Raw genomic sequence first — 21,782 nt, forward strand, 5'->3', positions numbered from 1 at the left:
ACAGAGTGGTGTGGCTGTCTGCCTTCATTTAAATATCGGAGGCCTGACAGATGCAGTGATTTACAGCCTGTGCTTGTTCTTCCTGAACAGATGTGTATAGTTATTACTGAATTCTGCACGTGAAATTTTATATGTATTGTATGCATCGCGAATCTCCCAAACCAGTTTTTATTACTTTGTATAGTTTGTATAAGAATAGGGGTGAGAACATCTACAATACTCCACTTTTACTGATCAAAACTCTCATTAATTTTATTAGTGATGTTTCAGTCAGCTTCAGGTCTGCTATAGGCAAATAGCCTTAGTACAAAACCTGGAGCAAAGCTGTTGGAATTGCATTGTGTGTTTTTGTTCATATGTTTAATGAAGCCATGCTAAATTTTTACCTTCATGTTATGAAAGTTGTCTGAGTTACAGACCCATAGAGGTATGTGAGGATTTTGTGCTTTTTAAATTGTGTTATGCATTTATTTACTAATTTATTTTTGAGGCTTCAAAACATTACAGTAGGTATCGTTGTGAAAGTTTCAGAGTGAAACCACATTAAAGCTCTGTTTAAAAACTGCAGCCAAATCAGTTTCACAACCACTCCATGTGTCGTGTAATGCTTGGAAAAAATAACGCAAACGCAAATTATAAAGTACAAAAATGTCCACCCCTATAATTTGAGGGGTTGTAACTTAATATACCTAATATACTAATGTTATTGTACAGTGTTTTGTTTTGTTTTTTTTAAATTCAATTTAAATTGTTTTGTTTATTTAATAATTGATTTCATATGGAGCAACCCAAAGGGTTACCTAGTGGAAAGCAAAGCTCTGGCCAGGATCTTGCTGACTTGATGACATATCAACTCTGCAGAGTTGGCATTAGATAATGGACAGAAAGATGAAATCATAAAAGAGGAATAATTGTTGGATGAGTATGTCCACATCCCTTAAATACCAAACAAGCACACATTTTTAAAGATACGTGGAGGCAAGTGATTATTACAATCTGAAACCTCTTTTGGACTGTGCCAGATAAATGGTTAAAAGCTATTTCCTAAAATTAAGTTTCTGTTTGAAACAGCTCTCTGTTGTAAATGAGACACTGAATTTTGATGGGATTATCTGTATCTGTATAATTAAATACATTCCCCCCCCCCCCCCCCCCCCGTCTCAAAATGTTCCAGTTCCAACTTGAAATAAATCATAATAAGTCATTTCATCTAATCAATTTTCAGTGAAATAAACATATAGATGTGCATATCTTATGACCTCAGATCAGATGTTTAGACACAGGTTAAACCTGCTGACACAAGCCAAAACACTTCTTGGATTTGGTGATCAGGTGTTGTGAATGGGAATTTACAAACCTATTTCAAATGACATAATGGTGCATGAAGAAACCTGGAACTTAATTTTACAGTTGGCTTATTTACTGGCGTTGTGTCTGGAAGTACAGTTGTAATCTTGGGTCCATTACTGGTAAGAACAAGGGGCTACCATCTGACAGCAGCTTCCTATAAGTAGGTCATATGCTGGTTGAGTGAGCATTCATCAGGCCTGCCTCATGTGGTTTGATTTGGAGATGAGTTACCTGAAGGACATGAGTCCTCTGCTGGACAAAGGTGTTTATCAATGGCCGCGATAAAAAGATAGAAGAAATAAGAAGAGGGAGGGAACATGTGCAAGTGGTATGAGAAGGCGAGACACTGAGGGGGAGGAGCAGCGTTGTCTGCTGTTAGCCACACAGCCCCTCCCCCTCTGACGAGTATGTGTGTGTCTGTGTATGAGAGGGAGGTTATGTAAAGGGTAACTGAATCTCGTTGCTGTCTGTCACACAAACTGGCCCATTTGACTCTCTCTCCTGCTCATACAGACACACAGAGACGCTGCCTGGAAATTTACTGTACGTACTGTTGTTTAGGTTGTTCAGTTGCCGTTTGTGTGTACAGTGTGTATGTGTGACAGTAGGTGGTGCTTTGTCGCATGTCCGTAGCATGCTTTGGTCTCTCGCCGTTTGGCTTCCCCCTCTCTCTTTCTCTCTCACACACACGCTCCCTCCCTCTCTTCCCGTCTTCTTTCCTCCCTCCCTCCCTCCCTCTCGGAGCCACTGCACCATGTTGGATACAAAGAGCTGAGGGGAGCTGAGGACCAGAGTGTGTCACCAACATGGGAGCTAATGCAAGATTGCGTAGCAACGCAGCAAGCTATTAATCGGCCCACGGGGAAATACTGATGCAAATCAGTGCTGAAGACTAAATGCTAGATTTTTGCTGAAACAAATAGATGCACAAAATGCTAATGAAAGAAAGCGAACCACGTAAAAATGGTGCACGGCTGAGGAGCTAGTTGCAACGCTAATCGTCACTTATCAGAAGCTGCTTAGCTGTCTGGCGGTTGTGGACCGGCAAGCAGACACCAAAAGACAGAGACAGAAAGAGCACGGTGTGTATTGCTCTAATTGTTGTGTGCGCCCATCCATGGTTAACCTTTCGGCAAAGCAGACATAAAGGCATGTTATTCGGGGTCATGTGTTTTAGTCTTTGTTGTGTTTTTGTCTAACCAGTTGTGCATTTGGAGGATGACCAAGTTATTTTAGCTTGAGCTGGATATCTGCCCTGTTACTACGCTGACAATGCTACCTATTAATCACATGACTAAGCAGACCTGGCTGGTGGTTTCATGTGTGTCTGTCTGATGCTAGTAGGATGTTATAAGAGGACACTTGGGGTGTTGCTGCTGCAGCTTCATGTGTGTGACTGCCATAATAGACACACCCACCCACAATCAGACAGAAAGGCGTGGAGACTGTCCACATGTTGCTGCTGCTTCTGCTGCTGATTTTGATGATGAGTCTCATTTGGAATTCTTAGCACCTTGTTTGTGTTTTGGTCAAACGTCTCTGTTGGGTGCTCAGATTTTTTTTAAAAATCTGGACTTTATTGTAATTTCTTAATTTCTTCATTCAAATATGTTTGGTTTGACAGCTTTGGTGATATTAACATTGTACTGTATATCTGTGCTCGACTCTACTAATCTTCCTTTTCTCTTTCTCCAGGTTACAGACGATATTTGCTCGTTTTGATGAAGCCTTGAATTCAGGCAACATGGCTCTCAGCCCGAGTCACGGTCAGTGCGTTTTCTCATTTACTTTGCCACACTTGAATTGGATAGCCACCAAGTTGAGTCACATTGTCAAGATGGTTTTACTGTTGTCATGTAGTGGGTGTGTTTCATAAGGGAGCAACATTGTGTGTGTTTTTCGAGGGGCGGGGGGTGCCTGTGCTTGTGTGTCTAAATCTGCATGTGCTTTTGTGGTTGTGTCAGTTTGTTGCCATGAGCTCCTGTAAGAGGTCCTAACAAGATTAATGGTTTAGAGTTTGCGTGTGCGTGCACATCCATGTGCGCATGCAAGTGCTTCAGCAGAACCAAACCTGAGCTGAAGGCTGCTGCTGAGTTTTCCCTTCCCCAGCAGTAAGGTGGTCTGTGGAGCCATTGTTGTTTGACCCTGGAGAATTGTAATTATATTGACAGTAATATTTCACTCTGCACTTTTAAATTTTCAGGTTATAAAAGTGGGTTAAGCAGCGCCTCAGGGAGTTTTTGACACTATGCACAAATGAAAATGTGAGGTTTCCCTGCTTACATATGTATTAGAAGAAGACATGATGCTTATTAAGTGTGTGTCTGAAAGCCTTTACTTAAATATTGAATATAGGTTATTCAGTTCTCATGGGACTTCATTTTTTTTTAGTATCCGTTCCAGTAAGATAAACAGAGTTTGAATTTTGAGAAAAAAAAGGTATGAGATTGGTATTTGGTATGAGCACATCCTCTGAGCTGAGCTAACAGAGTATCATTTAGAAGCAAAAACAATGAATCAGTGGTTTCCCGTTGTTCTTTCCATCTATCATGTCACTTAACAAACTGCAATCACACTGCCTTGATGTATGATAATTTATTCAGTTACACAAAAAGCACTGTTCTCATCTAAAAGCAGAGACCAGGAGTTTGCCTTTATCTTTCTGGATTGTGCATCTACTTTCTGGTTGATAAGAGCTCTTGTGGAACTGTTGATAATTGGAAAATTGGAAGCACGGAGCTGCATAAAAGCTCATGGGGGGTTCCAGTAAAGGCATCATCAGTATATAAAGTATAGCTTGTCAGTTTAAAATCTGGTTATGTATACCAGTGGGTTTTTGTTTTTAAACATATTCTTCTGAACAGGCAGCAAAGGGCAGGGCTGATCTTCAAAGGCACACTTATTAATCATCTGTGCAAGCAGCCTCTGTCAAACATGCCATCAACCCTTCTTTGGAATGCATTGCTGCAGGCCCTCTTGATAAACCATTTGCAGCATCTAGAAATTTATTTTTCTTTTTTTTTAATTGCTGCTCAGCAAGTATACACTGTGCTTCCATTGCCTTGTTACACATCCAGTGCTCTTTTGAAACATGCCAAATGTCTTGACATTCTCAGTCTACCTGAATCTATAAAGCAGGTAGCTTTCACAATGCTGTCTTATTGTCTTTCTTTAGGTGCTGGGTGGTCTGCACTGGCAGTTCATTTTTATTTTTGCTCCAAACAACAGAGTGATGTATTTCCTCCCTTGCAGATTTTTGCTGTCAGCTCCTGTCTGTCAGTCAGGGCCTTTGATTTGTCACGCTCTCATTATTCCCACCACCCTGCAACTGTGTGAACAGAATGGGGTTCCCTTTGAAGTTTCTGATCATATTTTTAGGGTACAGAGTTTGCTTCTGTTCGGGGAATGAGTGCAATCAAAGTACTGGTGGGGAAAATTAACATTTTATGCATTGCATTTTGTTCATTTGCGAATTGCATTAATAATGTGTGATTGTCACACGATCGTCCAACACATTTGGGAACCACTGATGTGTACAGACTGTTTAGTACTTTATAAATTATGAGAGCGATGAAGTTTCCAAGATTGTGAATAGTATTTTACTGAAATGTTTTCCAAATCTCCACCAAATTGAGTTGACATGTGGCTTTAAGCTGAGTTTGTGCTCCCTCTGAGGTCAGCTGGGTTTGCTGTTGGTGTCTGGCAGAGGTTGTCATTGGATGATATACCTTCAGGCTGTCTTGTCACTGTATCTGTCTACCGGCTACAGCAGGGAGTTGGTGCTTGACAGGCTGTTGCAGCTGGTTTACTTGGAGGGAGGCATAGGGAAAGACACAGCACGTAAGGCTTTAGCTGCGGTCTTTGTGGGCCGAAGTGAGATGAAGGGACTTTTAAAATCCCACTTCCCCGGGGCTTGGAGCAAAGTTGTGATTTGGGTTTGTGATTGTGTAGTTGTTGTGATGAATTGTTAATGTTTTTAACTCTGCATTGTTGTCATCTGTCATGTGCTTTTCCCTGGATGAAAGCAGCGATTGTTTCCAGACAGAATATTTATTCGTTTGGCACTCTCGCTTTCATTTAAACTCGCTGTGACAAAAAATAGCTGTGATTGGTTGTTTGGCTGTCAGGCAACGGATCATGTCCTGGGCATCAAAAAGGTTGTGGAGCAGTGAAAGTTGGTGGGTGTTCAGTAGCCCAGACCTCAATTGTCAAACATGCTTAAAATAAAAGTGTGAATGTTAAATTTTGTACACAAGTTTAGCCGAGTTGTGCAAAAGTACTAAAAATGTATCAAACTACCTCCTGATGTCACATGTTTGGGGGGTTTTCTATATCTTTCTTAATATCAAATTATTAAGAAAGGGATAAGTAAATTAAGCTTTTAGGTCAGTCTGAAATAATGATAAAAAAGTATAAAATATCTGAAATCTTTCAAGAATATTGTGTTTAGTTGATTTAGTTAGTTTAGTTAGCTTGTCTGTGTCTCGGCTCAGGATGAGAATTCGGTTTTGCAGTCAAGCCGTGCTCAAGTTTAGGTGCTTGGAGTCAGTTTTTGTTTGTGCCCTATGAGGGGATTTCTATATGGACCATAAATGTTATGGACTTTAGTCATACAGAGTGAAAAATGTCAAATTTGTCTACATTTAAAACTAAAAATTGTGCGTTTACATTAAGGGTGAAGCACTGTGTGATTTATTTATTTTATTTTAATTTTTGAAAGGGGCCACGGCCATGAGAAAATAAAATGAGTCCAATAAGATTCATATTATTTTTATGAAATATAAGCAATCTTAATGTAGGGAATAGGAAATTCTTTCTATTTCTTTCCAGTATAGGTAAACTCAGGCAGAGTTTAGAGCCCCATACTGATTTCTGTGGGCTGGTTGAAACCTTTTGAGAAGAACTGCACGTCTCTGGTGCAGTCATTAAAGGTTAAAATCTCAGCCTTACTAAAATCATCTGTTAATGTTTTGGTTGTCACAGCCATTGTGCTGACCGGGTTAAATACAAAATATGACACCTTCAGGTGCGTTGTGTCAAATAGTGACAGAGGAAAGGAGAGAGAAAGTGAAAGGGTCTCTGCTTTGTTTCTCTGAAACATATTTGCACACAGATACTTCGGGGTATATGTCCTCTAATGCCCTGGCTGTGAGTCTGCATTATGAATTGTCACAGTTATGGTTGTGGCATCTTAGATTGGAGGTGGTGATTGGGGTTACATATTACATATTTCTGTGGGTTAGGTGTTAGGTTTACTGAAATCACACAGTTGTTGCCTCTCGTGTTGCTTTCATAATGACAGAATTAAGAGTATGAAGTATTGAGAGTTTCAGCATCATCTTCCACATTTTATGTCAAATGTGTCATGTTGTTACTTTGTAATTGCTCTTAGATTAAATTTTGAGGTAGTTGCCCAATTTATGTATATTTCTATATTTGTATCTCTGTAATATCCCTAGTTGTGACTGTGTTTTTTGCTCTATATACCCATTCTTCTTACCCCTTTTGCAACTCACTTGTTTTCTTCTCTTGCTTTAAAAACTTGACAATCTGGACTTTTGCACTGACCGTATTTTCGAACTCCCTGAGTAAACATGAAGTGGAAGTAATTGCAGAGGCTTACCTCAGTAAACGTTAGCTACACGCCCTGCTGTTTGGCCTCGGCTGCTACCTCAAGTGTGTTTAAGCTTCTTTCTTTGTAATGCCTCAGCTACTACAGCTAGTCACGCCACAGTTGGCATTGTTTGTACTTTTCTGGGTGCATACTTTTCCCTGCCTAATGAGGCTGAAACAAACAGTAATTTGAATTTTCACTGCTTTTCATGATTAATGTTTTTTATGTAAATAGGGCTACATGATTATGACCAAGAAATTGCCCTAAATCTGAAGTGTTTTCACAGCAGATGATGGCCTGCTTCTCCAAACAAACCCTTTGCCTTCTACCTTAGTTTTTTTTTTTTCAGCGGTCTGTTATTTGTTGTCTGTTTTTGTTGTTGTTGTTGTTTTAATATAATGTCACTCGTTCATGCTGCATCCTAGAAACTTGAAGCTGTGCAGTGCAGGGAACAGCTGTGACTGACACATGCAAGAACTTTATAGTATTTGATCTCGGGAGCGCTCAATTTCTTCGATGTTCTATTGGAAAAGTGCAACAATTGTGGGAGGCCAAAATTGCGATTAATTGTGCAGCCTTATTATTATTTAGCAGTAAATAAAAAGTGCCAGATACCTTGTTTTATCACGGTCTAAAACCAAAGGTCTTTGCTTTAGTGTGTAGACTGTTAATCATTTAATCCCTTAGTTCAGTGATATGTTAATCATCTTCAAGACACTTGGCTGGGAGATCTTTGAAACCGTGAATGTAAAGTGTTTGTTTTTCTGTGTGTTTGAATAATGAAAATAATGGTTAGTTTCAGTTGGACTAACAAAAAAGACCTATGAGCATCATTCATACAGTGAAAAAATAATCTAAAACATGTTACAAAGATAAATAGAAGAGAAAGGGGTTAAAATAGTGCAACTGCCAAATCCTATGATTTGATAGTTTTGCATCATCAGCCAATACCTGTCTGTTTATCTTTAATTACATTAGGTTAGGTTAGTAATAGTTTAATGTGAAATGGGATAATCATGTCTCACTTCTGTCCTGCCTGTAGAGCCACCTTTACTTTCTCTTTTATTATGGAAATGTGAAAATAATTTGCTTCCATCTTGTAAAACCACTGCTGCTGTTCTGTTTGTGCCAAAACTAACTCTTTTTTTTTTTTTTAATCACAAAATGTTTGAACTCTGCTCTTACTACATCTTTTCCAGCTTCACAGGTAACAGGTGGTTGCATCTACCATTCTGTTAAATTTTTATGTACAGCAAAGATAAATGTGAGTCTTTTTGTCAAATAATGAAGTATCTTTGGAGTGTGTTTTCTCACCACGTTCCTGCTTTCTTAATTCTTGTTTGACGCTTCACGTCTGCCACAGAATGTGGTGAGTATGAGGTTTGTTTTTGTTTGTAAAGACTCCTCAACCTCTAAGTTAGGGACACAAGCTCACACCATCTGCCAAAATACACACAGGCACACAAATGCCTTCGTACTTGCCCTTGCCCCACATCGCTTTCAGGCCAGCTCTTGGCGTTCTCTTTGAAGGGGTTTGAGGCAGCTGTTGCTGAGGATAGAGGATAGAGGGGTGGAGGGAGGGACGCGAGGAGGGCAGAGGATCGAGGGAGGAAGCTGACAGAGATCTCTGGCAGTAGCCGAGTCACAGCGCTGTGCCTATCACTGCCTCTCCCTGATTCATCATGACAGAGAGAGATTGAACAAACGAGGGAGAAACAGAGAGAGGAGAAAACAAAGGCGAGAACAGAGGGACAGAAGTGAATACTGACCAAACCAGCGGATTTGACCCATAACGCTGTAACTATGGCATTTGGGGATGATGATAATGGTAAGTGTGTGTGTGTGTGTGTGTGTGTGTGTGTGTGTGTGTGTGTTTGTGCCCAGCTGTCCGTGGTTGTGTGTTTAATCTCATCTGGCTATGGATGCTGGCACTCACACAAAAGCTGCCCAGCATATGGTTTTAGATTGAAATCAGCTTAAACTCATTGCACTTTCACCCCAAGTGCTTTGGTGTGTGTGTGTCCATGTGCTTCCATGCGAGGGGAAAACTGGGGTGTCCTCAAATGCTTCCATGATGCTGCATTTATTGCAATCAGGCGCATCTGCAAGAGCAATGGTCTACCAAATCTGAGCTGTTTAAAATTTTGAGAGATGCTTATAGTTTTGTAGCTTGTTGCTTGAGGTCATAGTTGCACCGCACCGTATCCACCCAATCCAATTTTCTTGCAGCTTCCTCTCCCCACTGTGCTCTTCAAGTCTAGTGTGGCTTTACTCAAGTAGCCACTCAGTCTCTGCTTTTCTGTCCTCTCGCTTAAACTTTCTTTTGTAGTAATATCAGGTCAAGTGTTCTTCTGTGTTAACACCCCAGCTCTCAATCTCCAGGCTTACTGGTGAAGCCTTTCACTTACTTGTGGTTATGTGAAAATAGTGCAAATGTGCTTGGATTTGAAAAGTAATCATTACAATAGTAAGGTCCATTGTAGAGCTTTGCAAATGTGGGGTTCTTCTACTTTAGGTCAAAAATTATTGCGAGAACCAAAAAAAAATGTTTACATGATGTTGAAATGAGGTTACTTTGCGTTGTTTAGTAGGTCGGTATGCAGAGCCCCCCAAAAATCTGTCTCCTTCCCTTTTGTTTCCCACATTGTGTATGGGTTAGTTAGTAGTTTTTATTGTCTTCATCATGCCAAAGATTTTCCCAACCCGAATAGAATTACAAAACGCTTCTCTTCAAAGCAGTTTAGTCTCTGGTAACAAAGAAACTCATCATCACAGCGACACACCGGTAGTTTCAGGTTACATACCCTTGTGTCATGTTGTGCCCCAAATTGCACAACATGAGAAGAAATGTTACCAATGGCTTTGTGTTATAGGGTTCCTGTTTTGAAGCGAATGAAAAGAAGTTGTTGAGAAAAGTCAAAATTTCACATAAGCAAAGAGGGGATATCGATCATGACTAACAGGCCTTTGTTCATTCATTAGTAAACATGTGAATTGAGGTTTTTTCTGATGTTGGTTCTTGGGAAAGTAAAGCATGTCATGCGCTCAGTTCTTACTTAATGACATTTGGCCCCGTGCACACACACACACAGGGAGAGCAATGATATTCAGTGCCCCAAACTGACCATCAGTAGCAGCTTTCTCTGCTTGCATAGTACTTCAGTGTTGACAGGGAGTGACACACACACACTCTTGCAGACATGCTCATTCTGCTTCAGTGCATCACCGTCTCTGCAAAGGGAATCATGACCCTGTTTCCAAGCTACTCTGATTGTCATGGCAAAGCTTTCCTCTGAATATTATGGCTTATCCCTCTCCCCGACTTGGAATTGGGACACAAATTATACCTGTGTGTGTCTGAGTCTCTGTGTATGTGTGTCTTCTTTTAATGAGATCATTTTCTCTGAGCTGGGCTGGAAATGGAGCAGCCTGTCTCCTATTAGAGAATCCAAGCTTAAACCTCAAACGTGTCTCTTTATTTTCCTTTGCTCCCCTTTGGTTAGTATGTATAAAAAAAACTTCGAGTGTCATTCTATGGAAGCAAAGGAAGTTATTTTCTTTTTATTTGCACTTTCAATTGTATGTATTTTTCTAGTATTACCCCATTTTGCATCTAAACCACTGTATGTTCAGTGGTTTATCTTTTCACTTAACATGTCTGCAGGATTGGCTGTTTGTTTTTTATTAGTCTTTTTTTTTTTATATATACGTACTTCTGCTTGTTTATTTTGGAGCTGAGAGTTTTTAGCAGCTTTTGTCTCAGACACCACGGTGCTGCTCGTCTTCTTCTTTCCAGTTGTCGTCACTCTCATATGAGTGATCGTGCAGTGTCAAGATATTTTGTGTCATCTTCTATGTGGTACTCTGCATGCTGTCACATGGGCCTGAGCAGGAATATGCAACATTGCCTGTACACAAACACAATCTGTTAGTGAGGTAGAGCAAAGTTTGCATAGAGCAATGTGACACTAAAGCTAAATGAAGCTTTACGTGGGCTTTTGGCTCTAGTGTGCACCAGCACCAGTATTGCAGACCGTTCCACTGTTATATGGATACCTATATCTGATGTAAAAACATTCACAAACTTCATCTCAGGTGAATCAGTTAATAGGCTTTCTGAAGATTTGGTGTGACTGCCTTTTTAAAATGTTATTTTTGGTGCATATGCATAAAAAAAATGCTCTGTCCTTCTCTGATCAGCAGGGTGTTGTATCCTGCTTCCTTTTAGGTGGTTTGCTAATGTTTGAAGCACAGAATAATTTGGTTAGAGCAGAGTCAGTGCTGCCATCATGTGGTCAAAAGCCCCCCAAATTTTGATGGAAGACTTGAGATTAGCTCTCTGTCTCGGCTGGACTTTCTCTCATCTTTTTCTTTAGACAGGGACAAGTAAACAGGGGAGCACTCCTTTATGTCTAATCATATGTTTATTTTTTGGCTTGTAACACACATTAACGACTGGGAAATTGCTGCTGTGCTGCTTGCTTCTGTAGAGGTGTTTTAATATCTCTGTACTTTAGGATTGCTTCATTTTCTCTGGGCGGTTACCAGATTGCAGCTGGTTGTCCGCTCTTCTCTTTTTATTCCATTTTTTTTTTTTTTTTTTTTTTTTTTTAACTCTTCTCTCCACATGGAGAGAGGAGGGGCGCTTGGCCTGGAGTTTCCATGGTAACGCTGCCTGGTACATGGTGTAGCTGATGTCTCTCACTGTGTTTAAGTATGCTGTGATTGTTTCTGTGTACTGATATGTAACTAGCATGAAGTAAATTAATAAACCGTAAACCCAACTGTTGATTAAACCAAATTGGGGATATAGTGAACCCCCACCCCCGCCTTTGCTGCTCAATTCGTTTGAAGCTGGTCTGTACATGTTGTCATGGCAACAGCATGTGTGCAGTCTGTTCTGTGGAGGAGATTCACGCTCTCCATCTCTCCCTCTCAGTCTCCCTCCTCTCTCTTCTCTCTGGTGTCTTTGCTCTGCCCTTCACCCAGTGACATTTACCCCCGTGGGGTCTGACTAGACAAAAGCAGGAGCTGATAATCAATGCTAAGACCCATGATGCATGTCGTAGTACTGCTAATGTAATGGGGCCGTGGGTTTTATTACCAATTAAAATTCACTTAATGGTGCATCTGATTGTGAATTTATTCACTTATGATGCATGCTTTTATAATTCAGTGCAATTATAAACATCACTATATTCTTGCATTTCTTCTGCAGTCAGTGATAACTAGCATACATTTCAAGCAATAAATTGCACAGAAATGCCAAAGGTAGCAAAAATGATAGAAATTTTAAATCATCAATACAAATTTAGATTTAATTCATTATTCTTGTTATTTGTCAAAAGGTTTAGTAAACATTGCAGTTTAAATAATAATAATAATATATTTTTTATTTTTGCTTAAAACAGTCTCTGTAGCTAATTTCCCCTCTGACAGCTGAAAAGCTGTTGTATAAAGCCTTCTAATGCATAATTACAGTCATAGGTGGTGTTTATTTTTCTTGTTGCTCGAAAAGATGCTACAAGGATGTTTATGTGCTCTTTTTACTTTGCTCATTTTGGCAAAAGGAAAAAGTAATTTATTCAGTATCACAATGATTACGGCTAGGTAGCCAGAACGATTGTTGCTAATAAGGCCCCAATTCTACACTTCAAAAATGGTAAGGTGGTTTTGAAGGTGTCAAAATGTTAATTCTTTTTTTTATACATACATAGAACACTAGAAAACGTCATGCATATGCACACAAAATGAGTCAGGTGCAGAGCCAAAAAAAGCCAACTGCAAATGTCAAAACAATAAATGAATAAAAATAAATCTACAGCTTGCACTCTGTGGGGCCCCAGGTTTTCCTGTTTATCTATTTAGAGCATGCTACAATAAATCAGTAAAACTGCACCACCGTGTGCAAGTTGTGTTTGTTTTTTTAACATTTCTTTTTTTATATGGATCCTGTGATTTAAGCAGATTTAGCTGAACCTGCAGCTTCTCGCCTCATACTATGTGGATTACCATGTAGAGCTCTCACTGAGAGTAAGTGACTGCTTTTGTCAAGTGGAAAATCAAAAGTGTTCTCTAACACGATGTCTCAAAAAAACAGATGTACTTTTATGTGTGCGTGCTTTGTAAAGCTAAAATCGCCCGGTTAGCAAAGTAATTATGAAGATGCTGCAACCGTAACAGATACTTTTAAAATTGTGTTTATTTAGTACTCGAGTTTAAAAAAAGTCTCTTCTTATTCTCTGTGCTTTTTTTTTTTTTAATCTTCAGAAACAAACTCAAAAACATCTGTGTCTACAGGCTCTGTTAACAGTGCTGTGGGTGTATGTTTGTATGGGAGGGTCAAGGCCTCAGATGGAGGGGTGTGGTTCACCCTTTGTACCCCCCTTGTCAACACTCTCCTTTAATCATTGTTCCATTATCCTTTGTTCCTTTGTGCATGTGGAGAAACAGAAATATAGCAACAGAAAGTGTGTTCAGAGGTTGTTGTTGTTGTTGATGTGTGTGAGTGTGTGTGTGTGTGTGTGTGAGGGAGAGAAAGAGAGAGAGGGGGGATGCTAGAAGATAGCATTTGTGCTGTCTGGTGGTTGTAATGAGTTTAGGTTAGCTGGTCTGGCAGTGACATAGAGAAGCCCTGTTAATATTCCTGGGGTGTCTGTGTGTGTCTCCCTTTCTCTCCCATCACGCACACGCATTCATCCTCCTGCCTCCACACTGGCTGCAACAACATGATGTCACCTCCCGCCTGATTGGCTGCGAGGCTGCTAAGAGAAGGAGGAGAGAGGCTGGGAGAGGGAGGGATGGGAGAGGAGTGAAAGAAAATGCCGGCACTTGTATGGGTGGAGGGGTTTTCGGACAGCGATGTGAGGGGTGTGTGCGTGCGCAGCCTTAGACACCTCACATAAAGTATATGTGAGGTGTGTGTGTGCGTGTGGTGTGCACGTACCTGTTTTGGGGTACAGTTTGGAGAAGAGGTGAGGGACCCCAACACCACGCCCTCCCAGAAGCATGAGGCGACTTATCTGCCAGCGCATCTGTGACTGTGAGTGGAAGGATGAACCTGGGTGTGCTGGACTGTGTGTTTGTGTGTCAAAGACTGTGCGTAAATGTCAGTTCATGGCTGTTGGTGTGTGTCTGTACACGTCCACTTAACATTTATCAAGCTTAAAACAATCATCTGTCCATAACATTGGAGAATGAGGCTCATACGTCCACAGTCATGCCTGTCATTCATTTTGCATGTCGACTCCGTGTGTCTCTGTGTGCATGTAAATAACTTGATGTATGAGTCAAGGTGTAGGGTGGTGGCTTTGGCGCATTTCTCCATAGCTGGTTGTCAGAGCGACTGGAGCGCAACTACATTCCTATGCCAACAGTTTGATCTTCACAGTCAACTTGTGTGTGTGTGTGTGTGTGTGTGTGTGTGTGTGTGTGTGTGTGTGTCTGCCCTCACATATTGTTGCAAATGCTGCAGGATCGTTTCAGACATTCTCAAGTTTCATGCAAGCTGGACAGCTAGCATAGTTTGTGCTAGCATGCAGATTGAGGGTTTGGGCTCTGGAGAGTTCTGTCAGTCACTGGTGGTGTAGAGGTTGGACATCTTGAAGATTTGGCTTCGTTCCTCCTTTGAAGTGATCATATAGGTCTTAGAGTTTGCTTTTTTGTTTCTCCCACTGAGTGCGGTTTTTGTAATTGGTATTGATTTAGTGATTCCTGACTTAGCTTTCGGTAGGCTACATCCTCTTTGTGCTTCTAACCATTACTTTTCCCTCTACCATGCATTGTCTTCCAGTGGCCTTAACCTCTGTATACTTAACATTTAAGCGACAAATAAAAGCCAACGTTATGTGAAATGTTTTAAAGGTTTCAACAAATAAAAATGTTAGTCTAGATTTTTAGAAATTGGGATTCAGTATATTTGCTTCTGAAAGCGGATGCAGATTTTTCTGTTTTTGTTTTTAAGGTAATCTTATTGACTATATACATGTTTATTAGTAAATTATTTTATTGCATGTTGTGAAAACAAATAAAACAATTGTTCTATTTTTTAGGCTGTTTGTTTTGTGTTTTTCAAGGTAATGTTGTAAAGCCTTTGCAACTGTATTTGCACACAGGTTGGATGCTAACGCTACACATTGTCTTCCGCCTTACAGATCGTAGTTTTGATGATGACGACAGTGTGGATGGAAGTCGCTCTTCCTCGGCCCAAGCTGCCTTCAAGGTTCCCAAAGTTCCCAAAAAGCCTGCAGAGTCGTCCGCTGCTCGCAGGCCCAGCGCCACTGGTGGCAAGCTAGGTACGTAAATTAATTTACATTTACACACACACTGGACAGGACAGTGTGAGAAACAGCTTATGATCCAAAGCCTATTACATTGTCTGGCATATCATGATAGCGACATGGGCAGTGGGCCAGTGGGTGAAAGTCTAAGGATGAACTGTGACTTAGAACTGTGCTCAGATGCAGTGAAGTCCCTTTAGTTAAAGTTGAAAGTCTGCAAATCAAGCAGTTTAAATTCAAAATCTACTGTGGCTGTTTACAGGAGCAAACTGTTGGATCTAACTGTGATCCACCCTCCTTATAACTATATATAAGCACTGAGACATACAGCTACTTATACCTCTCTTTGCAGTTAAGGTGCAAGGAGAAACATTCACTCTCTGGTCTGTGTTCCTGCACTGTGAGATATTTGTGTAACATCATGTATTATAAACCTAATATAGACTATTTTCTGTCTCTTAGATGTGGGTTTGATATCATTTAATAACTACTGACTGGTGTTATGAGTATTATTACTTGTAGCCCACCACAATTAGACCCTATCGTTGCTGGTTAAGACCGGAGCTGTTTGGTGCCTTAGTGACATTTTTTGATTAATTCAGACAATGTTTTCGTCTTCTTAATAAATTTTAATCTGTATTTTGTGAGCTGTGAAATGAGCACGGTCCACATATGCGTTCCCTCTTAGCTTTGGTGTTACAGTATATAAAACAATGTAAATAATGAATTTAAGATGCGTTGCTTCTTGTCTGGGGGGTGGGGGGGGGGGGAATGACCTTTACTGTCCTCATAATTCATTGTTGGTCAATTTTAGTTTGTTTTGGATGCCTGATTGGATGTAGACTGTCAGTAAAGGTATAGAATTGTTGTTAACAGGATAAGGACAGTGACTTTGACAGCTATTACAAGAAGCAAAAGACATGAGTAAGCATGCCACAGGGTGCAGTAAGAGACACCCCTGTATGTCCTCTGAAATCTGTCTCTCCTCTCTGATACTTATTTGTCTCATATCTGTAGTTTACTCAGATGGTCCCTCTTTGCATGTATCGATTTTTCCCGTCGTTTATTATTTCAGTAGGAAGCTCTCAGGAACATGCTGCCTGTTGCTCTATCTGTGTCACACACAGGCACACACATCCACACATACACTGGTAGTCTGAATGCATTGCTCTGCTGCATGGAAAAACCAGATTGTGATCTCTTCCCTCTTAGATCATTACAGCCTTATTGATTATGGATTGACTGTGAGAAGCTAAATAAGGTGCATTACAAGTATCTTTTGCACACACAGGGCTACAGCTCAAAAACCTGTATCTTGGTAAGTTCAATGCAGTAGGGAGGGAGAGGCCTATCGTGACTTTTGGCTCAAATTTGCAATTTTCTCACACAGAAGTTGTGGCATCAGCAACACGTTAGCAGAGCAGTGGCAGCTCTGGTAGTTGGCACAGCAGCAAGCAACAAGACTCCTGCGTTTTGAAAGCCTTAGCACACTGATCACTTTAGTGCTGCAATGACGCAGGGTCATTTCATGAAAGATCAGGCACCCAATCCCCAAATCTTAAGTGTTTCAACAAGCCAAAATTGTTCAGAATGTTGAGTATCAGTATCATACTTTGAAAAACTCAAGCATGTCTGTGACGTAGAGTAACAGAAGCAATAATCCAATGGAGAAAACGTCAAAGTGTTTTCTGATTATAGTTACCGTTTGAGGAATGACCCTGGATAGAAACACACATTAATTAAAACAGAATCGTATCTGTTCTCAACATGAGACCCAGTGAGTGATTAAAGCAACTGAAGCACTTTCGATGAAAATACATCTCAGTGGGGAGCAGCTGAAACATTTCTGGTGCTTTGCTTTTCCGTTTATCCATTTTTATGGGAATCTGTCAATTTTTGTGTGAATTTGCATTTAGACGGCAGTACGCCCACACACACTCGCACACCACGAAAGCAACACTCAGACAGAAAGAAGAAAGATGGTGTGATAGTAAGTTGCAGTATTTGATAAATCCTGTATCAGTAAAGAACAGGCGTCTCATCCTTGGTTCTGTAAAAGGTCAAGATGGCTGCTTTATGTCAAGCCTTCAATCAAAGCGGCACCTTTTTTTTTTTTTAATACTCATATTTCCACATTATGATCTCCCAGGTCTGTTTACACAAATGACAATATGCTTTATTGCATCTATAACTGCTCACTCTGACGGCATGCCCTGCAATAAAACTAATTGGAAATGTGATGGTGTTGGTGTTCTGCTAGGTGGCTTTCATGATCAGGCTGCATCCGTGACAGACAGGGGATATTGGCTAGAGCTAGCCAGCCGGCTGCATCGATTTTTCCAAGATCTCTAAGGGCCATGTAGAGTTTTGACATAACATGTCGTTGTGGTGCAGCTTGATATCCAAGCCAGCCCGGGGGAAAAAAGGAAGAGATGCTTTTCTACCTTCCTTTTCCCATGTTTGTGCTCCATGATTGGCTAGCCTGAGTAGCAGCTCTGATCTCATGGTTTTCATATTCTTTTCCAGGATTACTCTCAGCTCCTTCCTTGGCTCTTTTTCCTTTTGTCTCTTCCTCCCTTGTCTGTTATTTCTGACTTGTCCCTGCCTCCCCAGTGTAGGAGTTATAGGAGGTGTGGTCCACAGCCCCGAGAGAGAGATGATTTACATTCCCATTACTGCCAGGAAGTCCATTAGAAACAGAGTCTGCTCACAGTGGTGTGTGTGTGTGGATAATTGTAAGAGTAGCTGTTTGTTTTTTTGTTTTTTAGTTTAAGCAGAATCACAAAACCTGCCAGTCCAGAACCCTTTGAATCCTCCCACTAATCATCAATCCATTAGTTGTATCAGTCTCTACTAACTGTGGGTGTTTTTAAAGAAAAAAAACAAAACAGAAAAAAGACCTAGTGACTAGGCGTGGGCATTTCTAGTATTTCTTCTGCGTGTCCCTCCATCCATTATTTCCAAGGTGTTTTTGGCCTTAGGGTTGTGGACTCATGGATGATTAAATATGGATGTATTATAATTTAAATGAACACACTTGCATTTTAATCAACTCTGTTCTGATTTTCTTTTCTTCCCAGTGTCCAAGGAAAGTGCCGGGGCAGTTGATGAAGAGGATTTCATAAAAGCCTTTACAGATGTCCCTACTGTCCAGGTACAAATTCACACAAAATATAATAAAACAAATCCACCCATTAATTTCATCATTTACTAATACAGGCATTTAAAAACCAGATTGTCATTGTGTTGCAGATCTACTCAACAAGAGATCTTGATGACAACCTGAATAAGATCCGTGAGATTTGCTCTGATGACAAACACGACTGGGACCAGAGAGCCAACGCTGTCAGTAAATCCAGTAACAAGTTTCAGAAAATAATTTTGAAGTTGGGTCAGTAAAATGTAATGAATAATATATGTTATTGTTTGTTTTCCCTCTTTCTTTCTTTTTTGTTTTTTTTACCTCTTTAACAGCTTAAGAAAATTCGCTCCCTGCTGGTGGCAGGCGCGGCCAGCTACGACTGCTTCTATCAGCACCTACGGCTACTAGATGGTGCTTTCAAACTGTCCGCTAAAGACCTGCGCTCACAAGTGGTCCGAGAGGCCTGTATCACTGTGGCGTGAGTGTTGAGAAATTTACCCAAATATATATGCAGCAAACACAATCACACTGCAGCACGAGTTTGAAGGCTCGTGTTTGGTTTCTTCATCTGAGCGTTCTCTGGTGTCTCCTTACAGCCACCTCTCATCAGTGCTGGGGAATAAATTTGACCACGGAGCGGAAGCCATCGTTCCTGTCCTGTTTAACCTCATTCCCAACTGTGCCAAAGTCATGGCCACCTCTGGTGTCTCTGCTATCCGAATCATCATACGGGTGAGTTTTATAAACACGTAATTAAATCAGTGCTTTTGGGCTTTTGCGGTGTACTTTTGCTCAGTGCTGCTTGTCCTCTCTGCAGCACACCCACGTTCCTAGACTCATCCCCCTGATAACCAGTAACTGCACATCCAAGTCTGTAGCAGTGAGAAGGTGAGATTAGCAAAGGCCCTCATGTCAACACCACAATAAGAAGCTTAGCATCAGCTGAACATAAAATACATTTGGAGATGTTGTTATGTGACATTGTTTTTTGTGTGTTTTCTTTAGGCGCTGTTATGATTTCTTGGACCTTCTGCTACAGGAATGGCAGACCCACTCACTAGAAAGGTGAGCACTCATCAGTTTTTCAGAGGAAAGCTGTGATGGTCATACTGACTTCATAAATGCAAAAGCATCACAGTGTCGGATTCCCATTAATGTGCTTTCCAGATGTGTTTCAGACTGGCTGGTTCACTCTTTGTGCGTCCGTTTGTGTTATTGTTTCAGACACACTGCAGTCCTGGTTGAGAGCATCAAAAAAGGAATTCGAGATGCCGACTCAGAGGCCAGAGTGGAGGCTCGCAAGTAAGACAGACATACTGAAAAACACATTATGTGGGGGAAAAAATGGTGGTAAATTCCTCACCACCCTCTTTTTCCTTTATGAATCCCCCAGATTCTTCACTTTTGCTCCATCCACCCCCCTTTATAAACCAACTTTTATCCTCCCTCGTACATTTCTCTTTTTGTCTTCATCTCTGCCTCTGTTTTCGTCTGCTCTTCTGTCTCTTTCAGGGCTTACTGGGGTCTGAGGAACCATTTTCCAGCAGAAGCTGAAGCTCTTTACAACTCCTTAGAGCCTTCATACCAAAGGACCCTCCAGTCCTGCCTGAAGAGCTCTGGCAGCGTGGCCTCACTTCCCCAGAGTGACCGCTCCTCATCTTCATCTCAAGAGAGCCTCAAGTAATGAACGCACTGCACCGTCCCTCCATAGATAACTTCAGTCCTGCATGTTTACTTTAAGTCTTCTTTTAATGATGACACTAATTATAGAAGTGATTTTGACTTTTTTTTATTCATTTCCTATCTTACACATCTTTGTCGGATACATAGATGACATCTTTCTGACGTCTGTCACACATACGCTTATTTTTCCTCTACTTATCATTATCTTATCTATCTTTAATCCTGAATTAAAGCAGAGTGCCCATTCATATAACCAATGAAACACAAGGTCACTGTTGTTCATGGAGATGTGTAGAGAATGAGTTCAGTAGACTCAAAGCCTGAGGGAAAAAAACTGCTTCCAAGTCTGGTGAAACAGTGGCTCCTTCTGTGATGCATCACTGTTGGCAGGAGGGTGATTCGGTTGCGGCAGGGGTCGAATGTGTGTTTTAGGAACCTATTGGCTTTGCTCAAAGGCGGCTTGAAGTGAGAGAAGCTACAACACCTTTCATGCAGTGGATGAATTAAGGGGCTGCACCAAAGCATTATTTTGAACAGTGAATCATGCAAAGCTGCTCTAGTAGTGTCTAAGAGTGAAAATATAGATGTGAAAGTTATTTTCTGCCCCCTTTAAATATACAATTGTTTGACCATGATGTCTTCTCTGCAATCCTAGGAACCTAAAGCTATTCATCTACACTGCATTTCACTCTTTATTATTAAATTTTATAATAAAGAGTTATAAAAAGCTTTTATTGCAGAGGTACCCAGATCCTGTGTAATTGTTTCATGAGAAAAATGGATATTTGTCTGTTTTGAGTCCAATGTCATTTATTCTTTAGTGTTTTTAGTGTTGGAGTTTTAACAATGCTTGAGAAAGCTGTTTTATTCAATTCCACACATCAGTGAAAATGTATATTGATCATGATTAAGACCTACTCACTGCGTTGTTATATACTGACCTACTTTTCTCCCTTTTTTTTTTTTTTCCAGTCGGCCTCTGACTTCTAAATGGTCAGCAGCACCGGGGCGAGGTGAGTCGAGCACATGTACACACACACACAAGCCTTCTTCAACACATATTCTCCTGCTCAGACACACACACACACACACACACACACAATGAGGCAAACATCAGCTCCTATAAAAACCATCTCCCTTCATTCTCATTTACATCAGCCTGTCTCCTCCCATGAGCAATCACATCCTGTTATGTTTTTATCGTACAACACACATGTGCGCGTACACATGCGTATACTTGTCTGCCCAATTTTGTTTTTTCTGTATGGTATCGATATTGTGTTTGTATAGTATTGTGCCTGCATGTGTTTGTGGTGTGTGTGTGTGTGTATATATATATATATATATCCCATCACCTCCCACCCTTTCTCCAACACGATCCTCCTGCTCCTCCTGTCCTGTCAGTCCCTGCGGGTTCAAAGGGTGGGGTGTCATCGACCTCCCTGCAGCGTTCCCGTAGCGACGTGGATGTTAACGCAGCAGCAGTTGCTAAATACCGGCACGTCGGACAAACCGGGGGAGCGGGCCGTCTGCCCCCGGGGTCCTACTCCTCACTGGGTAAGGGCTCTGCCAGTCAAGTTAGATGCTTATTCAGACAGTGGAGACGTAGGTCAGCATGTGATCAGCTGGAAGTCAGACTATAAAGAGTCTCGTCAGATCAGTACAGAGGACGTTTTTTTAAAGTTTTTGACAGACTGAGGTAAGAAGTACGTCA

General features: G+C 40.9%; 1 protein-coding gene across 34 annotated transcripts in view; it reads left to right on the top strand.

Moving 5' to 3' along the window:
- Nucleotides 1–21,782, top strand: part of clasp2 (cytoplasmic linker associated protein 2) — a 60,708-nt gene that overhangs the window by 17,256 nt on the left and 21,670 nt on the right. For 26 of the 34 annotated variants that reach the window (XM_085149781.1, XM_085149746.1, XM_085149747.1 and 23 more), the window contains 12 exons: nt 3,046–3,116; nt 15,118–15,258; nt 18,324–18,397; nt 18,496–18,588; nt 18,718–18,863; nt 18,982–19,117; nt 19,203–19,273; nt 19,391–19,450; nt 19,610–19,687; nt 19,898–20,065; nt 21,041–21,081; nt 21,473–21,625. In XM_085149781.1, the coding sequence (XP_085005907.1) occupies nt 3,046–3,116; nt 15,118–15,258; nt 18,324–18,397; nt 18,496–18,588; nt 18,718–18,863; nt 18,982–19,117; nt 19,203–19,273; nt 19,391–19,450; nt 19,610–19,687; nt 19,898–20,065; nt 21,041–21,081; nt 21,473–21,625 (1,232 nt within the window). The other 8 variants (XM_085149766.1, XM_085149768.1, XM_085149773.1 and 5 more) reach the window with 6 other exon arrangements.

Source organism: Neolamprologus multifasciatus, chromosome 22, assembly GCF_963576455.1.
Source record: "Neolamprologus multifasciatus chromosome 22, fNeoMul1.2, whole genome shotgun sequence".
Taxonomy (NCBI): Eukaryota; Metazoa; Chordata; class Actinopteri; order Cichliformes; family Cichlidae; genus Neolamprologus; species Neolamprologus multifasciatus.